Below are 18,127 nucleotides of genomic sequence, written 5' to 3' on the forward strand. Positions count from 1 at the left end.
TTGGTCTTCCAAAACATAACCATTGCATATTGCCATTTACCTCAGCTCATTGGCTATCTACCCAGCTAGATTTCAAGACGATCAGTGGTCATTGGGTTAAAATACAGTCAATCAACGAAACAACGAAACATATCATTGGTGCACAGTGATGTCATTACTTGTTGTCTTCAAATCGGTTTCTTTCAGTAGTTGTCGAGGGTGCAACAAGTCAGCACCTCAGGAGTAAATGTCAGTTGGCTTTTCATAGCCGATCATTAACTGTAGTCTGGCTTTTTTTATGGTGGTTTTGGAGCAGTGGCTTCTTCCTTACTGAGCGTCCTTTCAGGTTATGTCGATATAGGACTCATTTGACTGTGGATATAAATACTTTTGTACCTGTTTCCTCCAGCATCTTCACAAGGTCCTTTGCTGCTGTCCTGGGATTGATTTGCACTTTTCGCACCAAAGTACGTTCATATCTAGGAGACAGAACACGTCTCCTTCCTGAGCGGTATGATGGCTGCGTGGTCCCATGGTGTTTATACTTATTGTTTGTACAGAGGAATGTGGTACTTTCAGGCATTTGGAAATTGCTCCCAAGGATGAACCAGACTTGTGGAGGTCTACAATGTTTTTTCTGAGGTCTTGGCTGATTTCTTTTGATTTTCCCATGATGTCAAGCAAAGAGGCACTGAGTTTGAAGGTAGGCCTTGAAATACATCCACAGGTACACCTCCAATTGACTCAAATGATGTCAATTAGCCTATCATAAGCTTCTAAAGACATGACATAATTTTCTGGAATTTTCCAAGCTGTTTAGAGGCACAGTCAACTTAGTGTACGTAAACTTCTGACCCACTGGAATTGTGATACAGTGAATTATAAGTGAAATAATATGTCGGTAAACAATTGTTAGAAAAATTACTTGTCGCCTCCCGGGTGGCGCAGTGGTTAAGGGCACTGTACTGCAGCGCCAGCTGTGCCATCAGAGTCCCTGGATTCGCGCCCAGGCTCTCTCGTAACCGGCCGCGACCGGGAGGTCCGTGGGGCGACGCACAATTGGCCTAGCGTCGCCCGGGTTAGGGAGGGCTTGGTCGGTAGGGGTGTCCTTGTCTCATTGCGCACCAGCGACTCCTGTGGCGGGCTGGGCGCAGTGTACGCTAACCAAGGTGGCCAGGTGCACGGTGTTTCCTCCGGCGCATTGGTGTGGCTGGCTTCCGGGTTGGATGTGCGCTGTGTTAAGAAGCAGTGCGGCTTGGTTGGTTGTGTATCGGAGGACGCATGACTTTCAACCTTCGTCTCTCCCGAGCCCGTACGGGAGTTGTAGCGATGAGACAAGATAGTAGCTACTACAACAATTGGATACCACGAAAAAGGGGTAAAATTCTGCTTTTCCTTCACTCTGTGTTCCAACTAATCCCAAACCATATCAATTGGGTTGAGGTCGGGTGCTTGTGAATGCCAGGTCATCTGATGCAGCACTCCATCACTCTCCTTGGCCAAATAGCCCTTACACAGCCTGGAGGTGTGTTGGGTCATTTTCCTGTTGAAAAACAAATGATAGTCCCACTAAGCGCAAACCAGATGGGATGACGTATCGCTGCAGAATACTGTAGTAGCCATGCTCGTTAAGTGTGCCTTGAATTCTAAATAAATCACAGACAGTATCACCAGTAAAGCACCGTCACACCTCCTCCTCCATGCTTCACGGTGGGAACCACACATGTTGAGATCATCCGTTCACCTACTCTGTGTCTCACAAAGACATGGCAGTTGGAACCAAAAATCTCAAACTTAGACTCCTCAGATGATTGTTTGTGTTTCTTAGCCCAAGGAAGTCTCTTCTTCTTATTGGTGTCCTTTAGTACTGGTTTCTTTGCAGCAATTTAAGCATGAAGGCCTGATTCATGCAGTCTCCTCTGAACAGATGATGTTGAGATGTGTCTGTTACTTGAACTCTGTGAAGCATTTATTTGGGCTGCAATCTGAGGTGCAGTTAACTCTATTGAACTTATCCTCTGCAGCAGAGGTAACTCTGGGTCTTCCTTTCCTGTGGCGGTCCTCATGAGAGCCAGTTTGATCATAGCGCTTGATGGTTTTTTGCAACTGCACTTGAAGAAACTTTCAAAGTTCTTAAAATGTTCCTGCTTGACTGACCTTCATGTCTTAAAATAATGATGGACTGTCGTTTCTCTTTGCTTATTTGAGCTGTTCTTGCCATAATATGGACTTGGTCTTTTACAAAGTTGGGCTATCTTCTGTATACCATCCCTACCTTGTCACAACACAACTGATTTGGCTCAAACACATTAAGAAGGAAAGAAATTCCACAATTTAACTTTTAACAAGGCACACTTGTTAATTGAAATGCATTCCAGGTGACTACCTCATGAAGCTGGTTGAGAGAATGCCAAGAGTGTGCAACGCTGTCATCGAGGCAAAGGGTGTCTACTTTCAAGAGTATAAAATATATTTTGATTTGTTTAACACTTTTTGGACACTCCATATGTGTTATTTCATAGTTTTGATGTCTTCACTATTATTCTACAATGTAGAAAATAGTAAAAAAACATAAAGAAAAACCCTTGAATGAGTAAGTGTGTCCAAACCTTTGACTGTTACTATATATATTTAGAATAATGTGCACCAGCCTAAAGTAAAAGGTAAAAAGTTAATATACCCCCCTCTCTTCCTGCCCCCCCACCCCCCTCAGCCTGCAGTGTTGAGTATCTGGTGTCGTCCGCGTGGTGCCCGGGGGTTCCTGCGCTGCCTGGTGGTCTGTGCCCTGGGCTCCTTCATGTTCGGCTGGCATGTCCACGAGAAGGCCATCCTCATGGCCATACTGCCCTTCAGGTGAACTGCTGACATGCTGATATCAGATTCTGCTATCATTGACCCGTTGATAGCAACTGGGTCATATTCATTGGGGCACACTGTAGCAAAACGTTTTGCAACTGAAAATTATAATGGGCTTTCTCATTGGTCATCTGGTCGTCCCTCCCTGTTTCAGTAAATGTTCTTCCGTTTGGTGCCTAATGAATACAACTCTGTGGCATAGTTGGTTACGTCTTTATTGTAGAGCTCCTCTTCCTGTTGTAATGGGTTTTGTGTTGTTGTTTGGCAGCATACTAGCAGTTGAGAGCAGAGAGGATGCTGGGATCTTCCTGATGCTGACCACCACGGGGCATTACTCTCTGTTTCCACTTCTCTTCACTGCAGCAGGTAAGAGCCTCTGCAACTAGCCATCACTGGAGCCATTTGGGCTCCCTCTGAGAAGGCATTTTGTTATTTACAATTAGAAATTTCATATTGTATGATTAGGATCTTAATGTTTGTTTCTCAATCTTTGTTGTCACAGAGCTGCCCATCAAAGTCCTGCTGATGCTGCTGTTCACGCTCTACAGCTTCACCTCCTTAAAGAAACTGTTCAGGTGGGTGAACTTCCGTGTTAGAGTAGATTTTTGGTGGTATTGATACATACAGTGCATTCGGAAAGGATTCAGACCCCCCTGATTTTTTCCCCACATTTTGTTACATTAAAGCCTTATTCTAAAATGGATTAAATTTAAATTGTCAGATTGACCATCGGATTCTTGGTCACCTCCCTGACCAAGGCCCTTTTCCCCCGATTGCTCAGTTTGGCCGGGCGGCCAGCTCTAGGAGGAGTCTTGGTGGTTCCAAACTTCTTCCATTTAAGAATGATGGAGGCCACAGTGTTCTTGGGACCTTCAATGCTGTAGAAATGTTGTGGTACCCTTTCCCAGATCTGTGCCTCAACACAATCCTGTCTCGAAGCTCTACGGACAATTCCTTTGACCTCATGGCTTGGTTTTTGCTCTGCACTGTCAACTGTGGGACCTTATATAGACAGGTGTGTGCCTTTCCAAATCATGTCCAATCAATTGAATTTACCACAGGTGGACTCCAAGTTGTAGAAACATCTCAAGGATGATCAATGGAAACAGAGTGCACCTGAGCTCAGTTTCAAGTCTCATAGAAAAGGGTCTGAATACTTATGTAAATAAGGTATTTCTGTTTTTTATTTTTAATAAATGTGCAAAAAAATCTAAAAACCTGTTATCACTTTTTCATTATGGGGTATTGTGTGTAGATTGATGTGGAACTTTTTTTATTTTATCGATTTTAAAATAAGGCTGTAACATAACAAAATGTGGAAAAAGGGGTCTGAATACTTTCCAAATGCACTGTATGTCAAACTGATGACTAACTATCATTATACATTTGTAATGCTCTCAGTCAAGGTGGTCCTTGATCAGTGGTGGAAAAAGTACCCAATTGTCATACTTCAGTAAAAGTAAAGATACCTTAATAGAAAATGAATGAGGTAAAAGTGACAATCACCCAGTTAAATACTACTTGAGTAAATGTAATTGCTAAAATATTCTAAAGTATCAAAAATAAAAGTATAAATCATTTTAAATTCCTTGTATTAAGCAAACCAGATGGCACCATTTAAAAAATATATATATATATATATATGATATGTCCTGCTAAGCATTCAAAATGTAATAAGCCCTTTTGGGTGTCAGGGGAAATGTATGCTGTAAAAAATACATTATTTTCTTTAGGAATCTAGTGAAGTAAAAGTTGTTAAAAATATAAATAACAAAGCACAGGGGCCTGTTCCATAAAACATTTTAAGTACATTTTATTTTTTATCTTTACCCATAAAGTTTTCTTAACTTTGAAGGAAAAAGTTTTAAGTCAGTTTAAGGAAAATGTCCCCCTTAAATGAAGTGAAAAGTTATAGGTGTCCATGACGTCCCTTACGTGCTTCATTCAGTATGTAAATCAATATAAACAACATTTATGGAGGTAAATGTTGCTGTCCTCTGCCTTATTTTCAAAAGAAAATCACCTAGCTAGCTAGGTAGCTACTTAGCTAAACAATGGAAGGTGCACAATCCATGGCTTCAAAGATAGCTGGCTAGCTAGCTACCTACTCCGTAAGTTATCTTGTCGTGCCAGAAAGTAATATAAACAAGTTGAGAAAAAGTCAAAGAAATGTATTTTATTATCTTATGAATCCATTTGTTTCTCCTGTCTTAAATGTAGAAGTTCTATTTTTCTATCTCCCAAAATAAATATATATCATTGACTTCTTATGGCTGAAATCCCGCTACTGGGATCGATATGACAACAGCCAGTGAAGGTGCAGAGCGCCAAATTCAAAACAACAGAAATCTCATTAATTAGAATTCCTCAAACATACAAGTATTTTACACCATTTTAAAGATAAACTCGTTGTTAATCCCACCAGTGTCCGATATTCAAAAAGCCTTTACAGTGAAAGCACACCAAACAATTATGTTAGGTCACCGCATAGTCACAAAAAAACACAGCCATTTTTCCAGCCAAAGAGAGGAGTCACAAAAAAAAAAGAGATCATTTTCATCACTAACCTTTGATGATCTTCATCAGATGACACGCATAGGACTTCACGTTACACAATACATGTATGTTTTGTTCTATAAAGTTCATATTTATATCCAAAAATCTCAGTTTACATTGGCGCATTATGTTCAGTAGTTCCAAAACATCCGGTGATTTTGCAGAGAGCCACATCAATTTACAGAAATAATAAACTTTGATAAAAGATACAACTGTTATGCATGGAATTATAGATACACTTCTCCTTAATGCAACCGCTGTGTCAAATTTAAATTTTTCTTTACAAAAAAAGCACACTATGCAATAGTCTGAGTACAGCGCTCAGACAACAAAACAAGCCAAACAGATAACCGCCATGTTGTGGAGTCAACAGAAGTCAGAAATAGCATTAGAAATATTCACTTACCTTTGATGATCTTCATCAGAATGTACTCCCAGTACTCACAGGAATTCGCCCCCACCTCACAGTAGAAGCCTCAAACAAGGTTCTAAAGACTGTTGACATATAGTGGAAGCCTTAGGAAGTGCAATATGACCCCATAGACACTGTATATTCGATTGGCAATTACATGAAAAACTACAAACCTCAGATTTCCCACTTCCTAGTTGGATTTTTTCTCAGGTTTTTGCCTGCCATGTGAGTTCTGTTATACTCAGACATCATTCAAACAGTTTTCTATCCAAATCTACTAATAATATAAATATCTTAGCTTCTGGGCCTGAGTAGCAGGCAGTTTACTCTGGGCACCTTATTCATCCAAGCTACTCAATACAGACCCCAGCCATAAGAAGTCTCCATGGTAACCAGATACTTTTTCTGCTGTACATGCTTTCAAACTACCGTGAAAACTCTAAATGAGGAAATGTTTGATGGGCTTTATATAACACCCTTTTACATTTCCCCCGGTATACGGAAAAAATAATTCCTTAAAGGAGACACTTAAGAAGTTTTATGTGTAACCGATGTGAAATGTTTAGCTAGTTAGCTGTGGTGCGCGCTAATAGCGGTTCAATCGGTGACGTCACTTGCTCTGAGACCTTGAAGTAGTGGTTCCCCTTGCTCTGCAAGGGCCGTGGCTTTTGTGGCGCGATGGGTAACGATGCTTCGGAGGTGGCTGTTGTTGATGTGTGCAGAGGGTCCCTGGTTCGAGCCCAGGTTGGGGCGAGGAGAGGGACGGAAGCTATACTGTTACATATGCACTCGGGCCAAGTTAAAGTAATTTTACTTTAGTACTTTACACCACTGTTCTTGATGTTTAGTTGACAGTTCAATCAGGTGTGTAAGTGCTAGAACAAACTCTGCACGCCCTGTGAGTTCTGGGACCATGATCTGAGAACACTGCTTTTGTTTTATTTAAAAAAAAATTCAAACAATACAAAACATACTGTACGCATACAAACGACAGCATACAAATGCACAAAAACATCAAGGACATAACACCTGCCCAGACCCATCTGCTCACACCCCCATTTCCAGCGCCCGCATCACTTTCCTCCACAAGGCCTCAAACTGCACCATTTTGCTTCACTCCATCGCCCACGCCCTTTCAACATTTAAATAACAAAGCATTTGACCTTTCCAGTTTTTAAGTAAATGTTTTTTCAAGATGATTGACGAGAAAAGTAGTTTCCAACCCATTGGGTATCTCACTGCACCCTCATATGCCATGTCTTGAAATATGGAGACCGACAGATTAAAAGTTAATTTACATTGTAATACTTCTGACAGCCAATTTTTGGACTTCATAGCATTCCCCAAAGGCATAAATTATTGAATCTTTGATAGTTTTACACTTAAGACATGACTCTGTCGTTGTGCTGTAGAATTTGTGAATTTTGTCTCTTGTATAATACATTCTATAAATTAGTTTATACTGGATTAAGCGAACATTTTAGTTAACAGTAATTTAGTTAGTTATGTTCCAACATTCCCTCTATCTTCTGCCAATATCAGTTCTTTTTAAGTTTATATTTTTTTCTTAGAGGTTGTCAGTTGGATACGCTCTCTGCAAGGTTTTGTATATCTTATCTATCATTTGAATATCCTTTTCTGACTCATAGGATTCCCTCAAGATTACTCTGATGTCTAAAAGATTTCAAATCGAAATTCCGTGATATCAAACTTTTAAGTTGCATGTATTTGAAAATATCTACATTGGTCGGTCCAAATTGCTTTTTAATTCTGTCATGGAAATAAATGTATTTCCTATTACCAAGACATTTACAATGTCTATGCCTTTAGTTTTCCATGTCAAATCAAATCATTTCTATGCCTTTAGTTTTCCATGTCAAATCAAATCATTTCTATGCCTTTAGTTTTCCATGTGGACCAATTTATCAGTGAATTCTGAAACGCTATTCGAGGATTGTTCCATGCGGTTGTGCTTTAAGTGAGTGATATTGGTTCTTGTAGAAACCGTTTTATTTTCTTTCATATTGTTATAGTGTTCTTAACTATGAAGTTGTTAATGTTCTTAGCTTTATCCTAAAATAGACACGTGAAAATATTCTGGGGATGAGCGTGCACATCTTCAATATGTACCTATTGTTCGTCTTTTGTGCTTTTAACTATATGTTGCAAGCCTTGGGTGGCGAGTTGATACAATTCTAAGTCTGGAAGTTTAAAACCACCCTCAGACTTAGGAAGATGGGAAAATGTTTTGTTTTTATTCTATGCATTTTATTTGCCAATATAAAGTCTATTATGACTGAGGTATACTTTTTTAAAGGATGTTTTTTGGAAGGATATTTGGTATTACCAAAGATAAATGTCAAAACTTTGGGAGCTATGCCTTTCTGAAGAGGTTTATTCTACCTGTAAAATGTATGGGAAGATTGTCCCATTAAAATAGATCTGCTTTCATATTATTGAGTAATGGGATAAAGTTATCTTTATATATTTTTTGTTTGTAGTCCACTTCAAGGATTTGCTGTAGCAAATGAGTTATTGAGTTATTCTTTTTATTTTTCCTATTGCCGTTATTTTGTTTTTTTCTACGTTCATTTTATATCCTGAGATTTTAGAGTATTCCGAAAATATTTTTAGCAAGGGAAGCCATTGAGTTTTCAATATTGGTCAGGTATATCAGGAGATAATCTGCAAATAAATTTAGTTAATATTCATGTTTACCAATACTGATACCTTTTGCGTTTGGGTCCTGTCTAAAAGCACTGCTTTTTTACAGAGCACAATTAGCTCCTATCTTGGTATAACTAGTGTCACTGTGTGCTGCTTAACATCATAGCTTCCTTGCTCACAAATCCTTACCAGTATTGGTCTCAGGTACATGTGACCGCCCGTTTGAAAATGTACTAGCCAGTTGCACCATTGAAACAACACACGTGGAAACATTTCAAGCTGTGTGAGTTTACACTACGATCTTAACTCTGTTACAGGGGTTCCCTCCTTAACCCTCTGGAAACCACCTACCTCCTGGGCCTGGTTGCCGTAGAGATCCTCTGTGAGGTTGTTTACCCTCTGTCGCCGTGGCAGCATACCATGCCCTTCGTGCCCCTGCTGGTGACATCAGTGTACTGCTCTCTGGGAGTCTCTTACTCCTTCATACGCCTCTACGTCTCTCTATTGAGGCAGCACGGGACAGACAAACACAAACAACTATGAGACAGAGAGAGACACTAGTGAGTAGTGACCAATTCACAACCAACCCCTTTGTTGTATCCCAAATAGTATACTATTCCCTGTGTAGTGCATTACTTTTGACCAGGACCATATAGAATGTCATTTGTGATGCACTCTTTGGCTTACATTGGTGTGTAAAGAAATAAGGTGGTGTTTCAAACTTTCTGCGATGCTGTTACTAGTCCATCCAGAGCAGATCTTCAAGTGTGCATCTATAAGTGTAGATTTGGGATGGGAAACACCAAGGAACAGTCACTTATAAATGCACACTCGAAGATCGGCTCTTGAAGGATGTATCATAGCATGAATAATATGTCTGTCTGAATGTGTGAAAAAAAGAAAACTTGTACCAAATGTATCTTAAATGACAATGGAAAAGTCGGGAAATAGTATGGAGTGGGATGAAGTTCATGCTGTATTTCTTATGTTTACAAATAAAAAGATAATAAAATTATTTTTGTATTATGATTATTTTGTGTGCACAGTGTGTGTGTAAACTGTATGTACAGTTGGCAGAGGCAACCAGGTTTTTGGCTAAAATGTCCCGGGACTGGGTAAAGTTCATGATACCGTTGACCTTAACAAGGCCCAAGACCAGTGGAAGCAAAATAGTTCCATAACGTTAAAGCTCCACCACCCTATTTTACAGTAGGTATGGGATTATTTTCTGCATGTGCATCTTTCTTTCTACGCAAAATCCACAACTGGTGTGCGTGGCCAAAGAGCTTTATTTCCATATCAGTCTCTGGACATGAACCCCATTGAAAACCTTTGGTTTGAATTGAAGAGGGCAGTCCATAAGCACAGACAAAGGATATCAAGGATCTGGAAATATTCTGAATGGAGGAATGCTCTTAAGATTCCTCCCAATGTGTTCTCCAATCTCAATTTTTGCTAATAGGGTGCCAATCATTTTGGACCTGACCGTATGCATGAGTGTTTGTGTTGGTGTTCCCGACTGTACTGTGCAGTTTGCGTGCCCTGGATTCCTGTGAGGAGTGTGTGTGTGACTAGAAACAGTGGCCGTGCTAAGAGCTAAGCTCTTGAAAGCCTGCCAACACCCAGCCATGAGAAAGCCTGCCAGTACTGTGCTGTACCCAATGCACTGCCAAGAGGTCGCCCTTACAACCCAGCTCCCAAGGCTAATACTATACACTTCCTAATACACTACCAAGGAGTCTGCCTTCTTTGAGTCTGCTTTCTCAGAAACTCCTCTCAATGACATAGCATCAAGGACAGACAGGAGACCGCTCAGCTGCAAATTGATGTGAGGTTGGCCTCCAGCGCTCTCTCGCTCACTCTCTCTCACTCACTTCTCATTCCTTTGCCTCTTTCTGCACATGCTTCCCTCCCTTTCCAACCCATTCACCCCAACCCCTGACCTCACCCATTCCCAATCTCAGATGGCGCAGACAGAGAGGACCGCCTCGCTTCTAGTCCTTAGGCAACTTTGCAGTATTTTGTTTTATTTACGTATTTTTTCCCTTATTTCTTACATTGTCAGCCCAGAAAATCTGAATTATTATTACATACAGCCGGGAAGAACTATTGGATATCAGAGCGACGTCAACTTACCAGGACTATGACCAGAAATACAACTTTCCCAAAGCGGATCCTTTGTCCGAACCACCCAGGGCATTGGAACTGATTCCAGAGGCTGACCCAAAACGATGTCGCCACAGAAGAGGTAGACGGAGCAACCTTCTGGTCAGACTTTGGAGGCGCGCGCACCACCCACCGCTTCCGAGTATATTACTTGCTAATGTCCAGTCTCTAGATAACCAGGTAAACAAAATTAGGGCAAGGGTTGCTTTCCAGAGAGACATCAGGGATTTTAACATACTCTGTTTCACGGAAACATGTCTCTCTCGGGATATGCTGTCGGAGTCAGTACAGCCACCGGGATTCTTTGTGCGTCATGCCGGCAGAAATAAACATTTCTCCGGGAAGAAGAAGGGTGGGGTAGCATATTTCATGATTAACGACTCATGGTGTAATTGTAACAACATACAGGAACTCAAGTCTTTTTGTTCACCTGACCGAGAATTGACCTCACAATCAAATGCTGACCGTATTATCTCCCAAGAGAATTCTTGTCGGTTATTGTCACAGCCGTGCATATCCCCCCTCAAGGCGATACCACGATGGCCCTCAAGGAACTTTACCCGACTTTATGCAAACTGGAAACCATATATCTTGAGGCTGCATTTATTGTAGTAAGGGAACACCCCCCTGAAATGTACAAAAATTAATGGGAAGTCATTGGCACTGGACAAACCATATACACGGTGTCCAATACCACTCAATTTGGCGTTGTTTAATTCAAAGTTGATTGCAAATGCCATATGGCAAATGCCAAGTGTAACACTTTAAAAATCCAACAGGTGGCGAGTGCGCTCCACCGTGGTTTTTCATATTGCAAATGTAACGCAAGTCAACATCCAAAAGTAAAATTTTGAAAAACTGAACATCTTTTCAAAAACGGATCACCCCCTTAAAAAAGTGCTTTCTGGACCGTTTTTCAAAATCATTTCGATTTTTGTGTCAATTACACATGTATAAGAACTGTATCAACATACTTTAGTCATATTTTATTATCATTTTTTTTTTTTACTATATGATTTCATAGGAAGTCAAAGTCAAAAGTCACTTTTTTTGGCCAAATGCCATAAGAAATGTCCAAATGCAATATGAAAGATTTGAAAATGCCAAATCAGGATGTTATGTCCATTTGCCATGTACCATCACGAATTTGGCATGCTCAAAAATCCTGCAGGAATGCGAAATTGACTGGCCTGATGAACTCAGGATGGTCGGGCAGTGATAGTGGTTCTTCTCCATCGCTCGTTGTGTTGATTTCATCATGTCCATTTGGTGATGTTTTTTCACTGTTGCAAATGCACTGTGCATTTGCAAATGCACTGTGCATTTGCAATATGGTTCAATGGGCATTTACCATCACAAATTTGGCATGCTCAAAAATCCTGCAGGAATGCGAAATTGGCCCGATTGGGATGGCTGGGCAGTGATTCTGGTTCCTCTCCATCACTTGTTGGGGTTGATTTCAGAATGTCACTTTGGTGATGGTACCTCACTGTTTAAACATATTGCAAATGGACAAAAGTCACCAGCAAGTCAGTGTCCATCAGTTAATTAGATATCATTCTGACACCAGAATGCGAAAATGAAAAATGAATTGAAGTTATTGCAAATGTACGAGGCTGTTTCTCGGTCCGAGAACCTTTCTAGAGCCTACTCACCACGCACTATCGACCTGAGGTCTAGAACAGGTTTCTAAAGTTTCAGAACTCTATGTCTGACGGTTCTTTTTTAGCTCGAACAAAGGTAACTATTGCAGGCACTGTCTGTCTCTACGCACCCCAATGTGTCCCTCCTTCCAAGCTGTGTGTGTGTGTGATTTAGATTTTCTTTGAAATTTTATGGGAGTCATGACTGATTTACAGTTCATGAGGGTTGCCTAATCGCACATATGAGGTTTTGAAAAGATCTGACTTTTTTAACCCTTCGAAACAGCCCCTGTGACACCAATTATGGCACGTCCGGTTGGCACAGGAAGCTATAAGTAAACACATATCCTCATTGTGGTATGCTTTTACAGAATCCTGATTTTTAAGTCTTTACTCTAAGAACTGACTGATTTACACAGGGTTGAATGCACTATTTCTATCAAACTGCAGGTTGGATATGGAAAAACACTTTTAGGGTGATTTTAACCACTTCCGGTTGCTTCAGGAAGCTTAGAATCGACACAGGTAGACCTCATTGTGTCCTGATGGACTGTCATTGAAGACAGGTTCATAACCCATTCATAACCCACATAGGCTTCAGGTTGACTTTAGAGGAGCAGGCAATGTATTCCTATGGGGAGAGAAGTCATTGTAATCTGTGAGATCAAAAAACCCTGATTTACTGTTAAGGGTTAATGCCAGATGGTCAAGGTTAGGCTTGCACGGATCGAGAGGACCTCAGGACCTCCCGACCTGAGGTCGAATTGTGCTTCTCACCCTAACGGTTCTCTCACTGTCACCCAAAAGCAAATAACATTTAGGGCCAGGCTTCATTTTGGGCCTTCTTTTTTCAAGGTCGCTGCACTCAGAGCGAGCTACGGTCAAGCGGGGCGTCTCGTTGAACTCGGCACAGTCTGGAGACTATGGTGATGCCATTTTTAGTGTTGATTTCAGAATGCCATTTAGGTGATGGTCCCTCTCCGTTTAAACATATTGCAAATGTACAAAAGTCAACTAGCAAGTAAGTGTCTATCGGTCAATTAGATGTCATTCTGACACCAAACTGATACCAATTGACACCAAACCCACTTTTCCCAACTCATTTAGAAGACAACTATCACATATTTCAGAGCAGGCCCATAATTCACAGCGCCTTCAGTTTAAAACATAATAAAAACGTAAAACACATAGTTACGTTCTAGCTGCGGGTCCAGTTCTGACATTATGTGTAGGCCTATGTGAGGCGACCCCGAATCCCGAGTTTCAGCTTGATAGGTCCTTCGGTGCTGAAAATTGGTGCTGAAAATCCACTTTTTTCCATGCCTTGCTACGGGGTCCTTGAATGAGCTATCGGACAGAAACATTGGGGTCTGTCTCTATGGGCCGAGCCGGTTTCAATGCACCTAGTCTTGCGCCTCTGAGACTTTTCTAAATGTTGTCATTTTCGTAATGGTCAAAATGGTCTTTCTTTGAAATTTTATGAGAGAAATGACTGATTTACAGTTCATGGGGGTTGCCTAATCACACATATGAAGTTTTGAAAAGATCTGACCTTTTTAACCCTTCGAAACAGCACCTGTGACACTATTTTAAGGCACTTCCGGTTTACACAGGAAGCTGAAAGTGAACACATATCCTCCTTGGGGTAGGCAATTATAGAATTTTGAGTTTTAAGTCTTTATGTTAAGAACTGACTTACAGTGCCTTGCGAAAGTATTTGGCCCCCTTGAACTTTGCGACCTTTTGCCACATTTCAGGCTTCAAACATAAAGATATAAAACTGTATTTTTTTGTGAAGAATCAACAACAAGTGGGACACAATCATGAAGTGGAACGACATTTATTGCATATTTCAAACTTTTTTAACAAATCAAAATCTGAAAAATTGGGCGTGCAAAATTATTCAGCCCCCTTAAGTTAATACTTTGTAGCGCCACCTTTTGCTGCGATTACAGCTGTAAGTCGCTTGGGGTATGTCTCTATCAGTTTTGCACATCGAGAGACTGAAATGTTTTCCCATTCCTCCTTGCAAAACAGCTCGAGCTCAGTGAGGTTGGATGGAGAGCATTTGTGAACAGCAGTTTTCAGTTCTTTCCACAGATTCTCGATTGGATTCAGGTCTGGACTTTGACTTGGCCATTCTAACACCTGGATATGTTTATTTTTGAACCATTCCATTGTAGATTTTGCTTTATGTTTTGGATCATTGTCTTGTTGGAAGACAAATCTCCGTCCCAGTCTCAGGTCTTTTGCAGACTCCATCAGGTTTTCTTCCAGAATGGTCCTGTATTTGGCTCCATCCATCTTCCCATCAATTTTAACCATCTTCCCTGTCCCTGCTGAAGAAAAGCAGGCCCAAACCATGATGCTGCCACCACCATGTTTGACAGTGGGGATGGTGTGTTCAGCTGTGTTGCTTTTACGCCAAACATAACATTTTGCATTGTTGCCAAAAAGTTCAATTTTGGTTTCATCTGACCAGAGCACCTTCTTCCACATGTTTGGTGTGTCTCCCAGGTGGCTTGTGGCAAACTTTAAACGACACTTTTTATGGATATCTTTAAGAAATGGCTTTCTTCTTGCCACTCTTCCATAAAGGCCAGATTTGTGCAATATACAACTGATTGTTGTCCTATGGACAGAGTCTCCCACCTCAGCTGTAGATCTCTGCAGTTCATCCAGAGTGATCATGGGCCTCTTGGCTGCATCTCTGATCAGTCTTCTCCTTGTATGAGCTGAAAGTTTAGAGGGACGGCCAGGTCTTGGTAGATTTGCAGTGGTCTGATACTCTTTCCATTTCAATATTATCGCTTGCACAGTGCTCCTTGGGATGTTTAAAGCTTTGGAAATCTTTTTGTATCCAAATCCGGCTTTAAACTTCTTCACAACAGTATCTCGGACCTGCCTGGTGTGTTCCTTGTTCTTCATGATGCTCTCTGCGCTTTTAAGGCTGCCGGCCCGGATGGCATCCCTAGCCGTGTCCTCAGAGCATGCGCAGACCAGCTAGCTGGTGTGTTTACGGACATATTCAATCTCTCCCTATCCCAGTCTGCTGTTCCCACATGCTTCAAGATGGCCACCATTCTCCTGTACCCAAGTAGGCAAAGGTAACTAAACTAAATGACTATCGCCCCATAGCACTCACTTCTGTCGTCATGAAGTGCTTTGAGAGACTAGTCAAGGATCATATCACCTCCACCTTACCTGTCACCCTAGACCCACTTCAATTTGCGTACCGCCCCAATAGGTCCACAGACAATGCAATTGCCATCACTCTGCACACTGCCATATTGCACATGGACAAGATGAATACCTATGTAAGAGTGCTGTTCATTGACTACAGCTCAGCTTTCAACACCATAGTACCCTCCAAGCTCATCAATAAGCTTGAGGCCCTGCGTCTCAACCCCGCCCTGTGCATTTGGGTCCTGGACTTCCTGACGGGCCGCCCCCAGGTGGTAAACAACATCTCCACTTCGCTCATCCTCAACACTGGGGCCCCACAAGGGTGCGTGCTCAGCCCCCTCCTGTACTCCCTGTTCACCCATGACTGCGTGGCTATGCACGCCTCCAACTCAATCATCAAGTTTTTAGACGACACAACATTAGTATCTGGTGTGGCCACCAGCTGCATGAAGTACTGCAGTGTATCTCCTCCTCATGGACTGCACCAGATTTGCCAGTTCTTGCTGTGAGATGTTATCCCACTCTTCCACCAATGCACCTGCAAGTTCCCAGACATTTTTGGGGGGAATGGCCCTAGCCCTCACCCTCCAATCCAACAGGTCCCAGATGTGCTCAATGGGATTGAGATCCAGGCTCTTCGCTGCTATGAGGGTCAGGATGAGCCTGCAGGAAGGGTAACACATGAGGGAGGAGGATGTCTTCCCTGTAATGCACAGCGTTAAGATTGTCTGCAATGACAACAAGCTCAGTCCAAAGATGCTGTGACACACCGCCCCAGACCATGACGGACCCTTCACTTCCAAATCGATCTCGCTCCAGAGTACAGGCCTCGGTGTACAGTCCTCCTGTCTGGTCCAGCGATGGTGGGTTTGTGCCCATAGGCGACATTGTTGCCAGTGATGTCTGGTGAGGACCTGCCTTACAACAGGCCTACAAGCCCAGGTTCTCTCAGCCTATTGTGGACAGTCTGAGTACTGATGGAGAGATTGTGCGTTCCTGGTATAACCCGGGCAGTTTTTGTTATCATCCTGTACCTGTCCCGCAGGTGTGATGTTCGGGTGTACCGATCCTGTGCAGGTGTTGTTACACATGGTCTGCCACTGCGAGGATGATCAGCTGTCCGTCCTGTCTCCCTGTAGCACTGTCTTAGGTGTCTCAAAGTACAGACATTGCAATCTATTGCCCTGGCCACATCTTCAATCCTCATGCCTCCTTGCAGCATGCCTAAGGCATGTACATGTGTAGGGACCCTGGCCATCTTTCTTTTGGTGTTTTTCAGAGTCAGTAGAAAGGCCTCTTTAGTGTCCTAAATTTTCATAACTGTGACCTTAATTGCCTACCAGCTGTAAGCTGTTAGTGTCTTAACGACCGTTCCACAGGTGCATGTTCATTAATTGTTTATGATTCATTGAACAAGCATGGGAAACAGTGTTTAAACCCTTTACAATGAAGATCTGTGAAGTTTTTTGGATTTTTACGAATTAACTTTGAAAGACAGGGTCCTGAAAAAGGGAGGTTTATAGTTTATAGATTTTTATTCCATTCCTTCACTTAGATTGTGTGTATTAGGTAGTTGTTGTGGAATTGTTAGATTACTTGTTAGATATTGCTGCACTGCCGGAACTAGAAGCACAAACATTTCGCTACACTCGCAATAACATCTGCTGTGTATTTCACCCCCGCACCCTCTCCTCTCTCTCCTCTCTCACCTACAGTTTCCTGCTTCAAACGTAAGTATAATTCTACAATTTCTGATTCCTGTAGTGAAATATCTATCCCTGGCCATGAGGAACCCCCCAGGTTCAGATGTGATTAAATCAAAAGGAAGATTATAATCCAGATACAAGGATCCCATAGGGATCATCTGAGAGCTGAGTTGGGGTGTGTGCTGAAAGAGTAGGATCACAAACATCTTCAGTTGAGAACTTACTCTGTTTGACCACAGGCTGTTGTTATAGCATCAACCCCATCAAGGTCACAACTGTGACCATTCACCTTTCCCTGCGTTGAGATCAGCACTTCTTTCACCTTTTCACCTCGTGTGAGATCAGCACTCTGAGGCTTGATGCCATTTTCCTTCAAGAGTGGCTGAATAACGTGCCTTCAGTTGGTTCAATAATGCACCGGGGCTAGACTGGGAAGAAGAGATAATACTTTATGCTTTCTCTGTTAAAGGTAATCTTATGTACATCAACATGACGTCCCCATAACATCACCATAACATCACAATTTTGTCCCCATTACATCAACATAATATCGAACACCATAACCTTACAACATTTGACCTTTTAACATAAGCCTTTGTCATAATGTCATAACCTTTGGCCTATGTCATAATGTCACCATTATGTATCCATAACGTAACGTTTGTTCCAGGTCAAGCACTGATTGGTCCTCTAGGAACAGCCTGATTACTGTAATTCATAACATTGTTAACTTGGACAGGGGTGCTCCCTTATATGTCTGCTCTGTCTCCCTGTCTGGTCTGTCTCCCTGTACCTGTGTCCTTGTCTTGTCTTTGACCATGTCTGGTCTGTCTACCTATTTCCCTGTACTTGTCGTCTTGTCTTCCTGTACCTGTCTACTTGTCTCCCTGTACCTGTCTCTCTATCTGGACTGACTCCATGTTGCCCTGTCTGGTATGTCTCCCATTCTGCCTGTC

At 41.9% G+C, this 18,127-nt stretch overlaps 1 protein-coding gene across 2 annotated transcripts in view; it reads left to right on the forward strand.

Moving 5' to 3' along the window:
- The window catches only part of LOC139393338 (ALG8 alpha-1,3-glucosyltransferase), a 38,702-nt gene extending 29,220 nt beyond the window's left edge, over window positions 1-9,482 (forward strand). For both annotated transcript variants that reach the window (XM_071141973.1, XM_071141972.1), the window contains 4 exons: window positions 2,693-2,832; window positions 3,104-3,201; window positions 3,338-3,410; window positions 8,788-9,482. In XM_071141973.1, coding sequence (XP_070998074.1) covers window positions 2,693-2,832; window positions 3,104-3,201; window positions 3,338-3,410; window positions 8,788-9,013 — 537 coding nt within the window. In that variant the 3' untranslated portion in view covers window positions 9,014-9,482. The remainder of the gene's footprint in view (window positions 1-2,692; window positions 2,833-3,103; window positions 3,202-3,337; window positions 3,411-8,787) is intronic.
- The last annotated feature ends 8,645 nt before the right edge of the window (window positions 9,483-18,127 follow it).

This window comes from Oncorhynchus clarkii, chromosome 33 (assembly GCF_045791955.1).
Source record: "Oncorhynchus clarkii lewisi isolate Uvic-CL-2024 chromosome 33, UVic_Ocla_1.0, whole genome shotgun sequence".
Taxonomy (NCBI): Eukaryota; Metazoa; Chordata; class Actinopteri; order Salmoniformes; family Salmonidae; genus Oncorhynchus; species Oncorhynchus clarkii.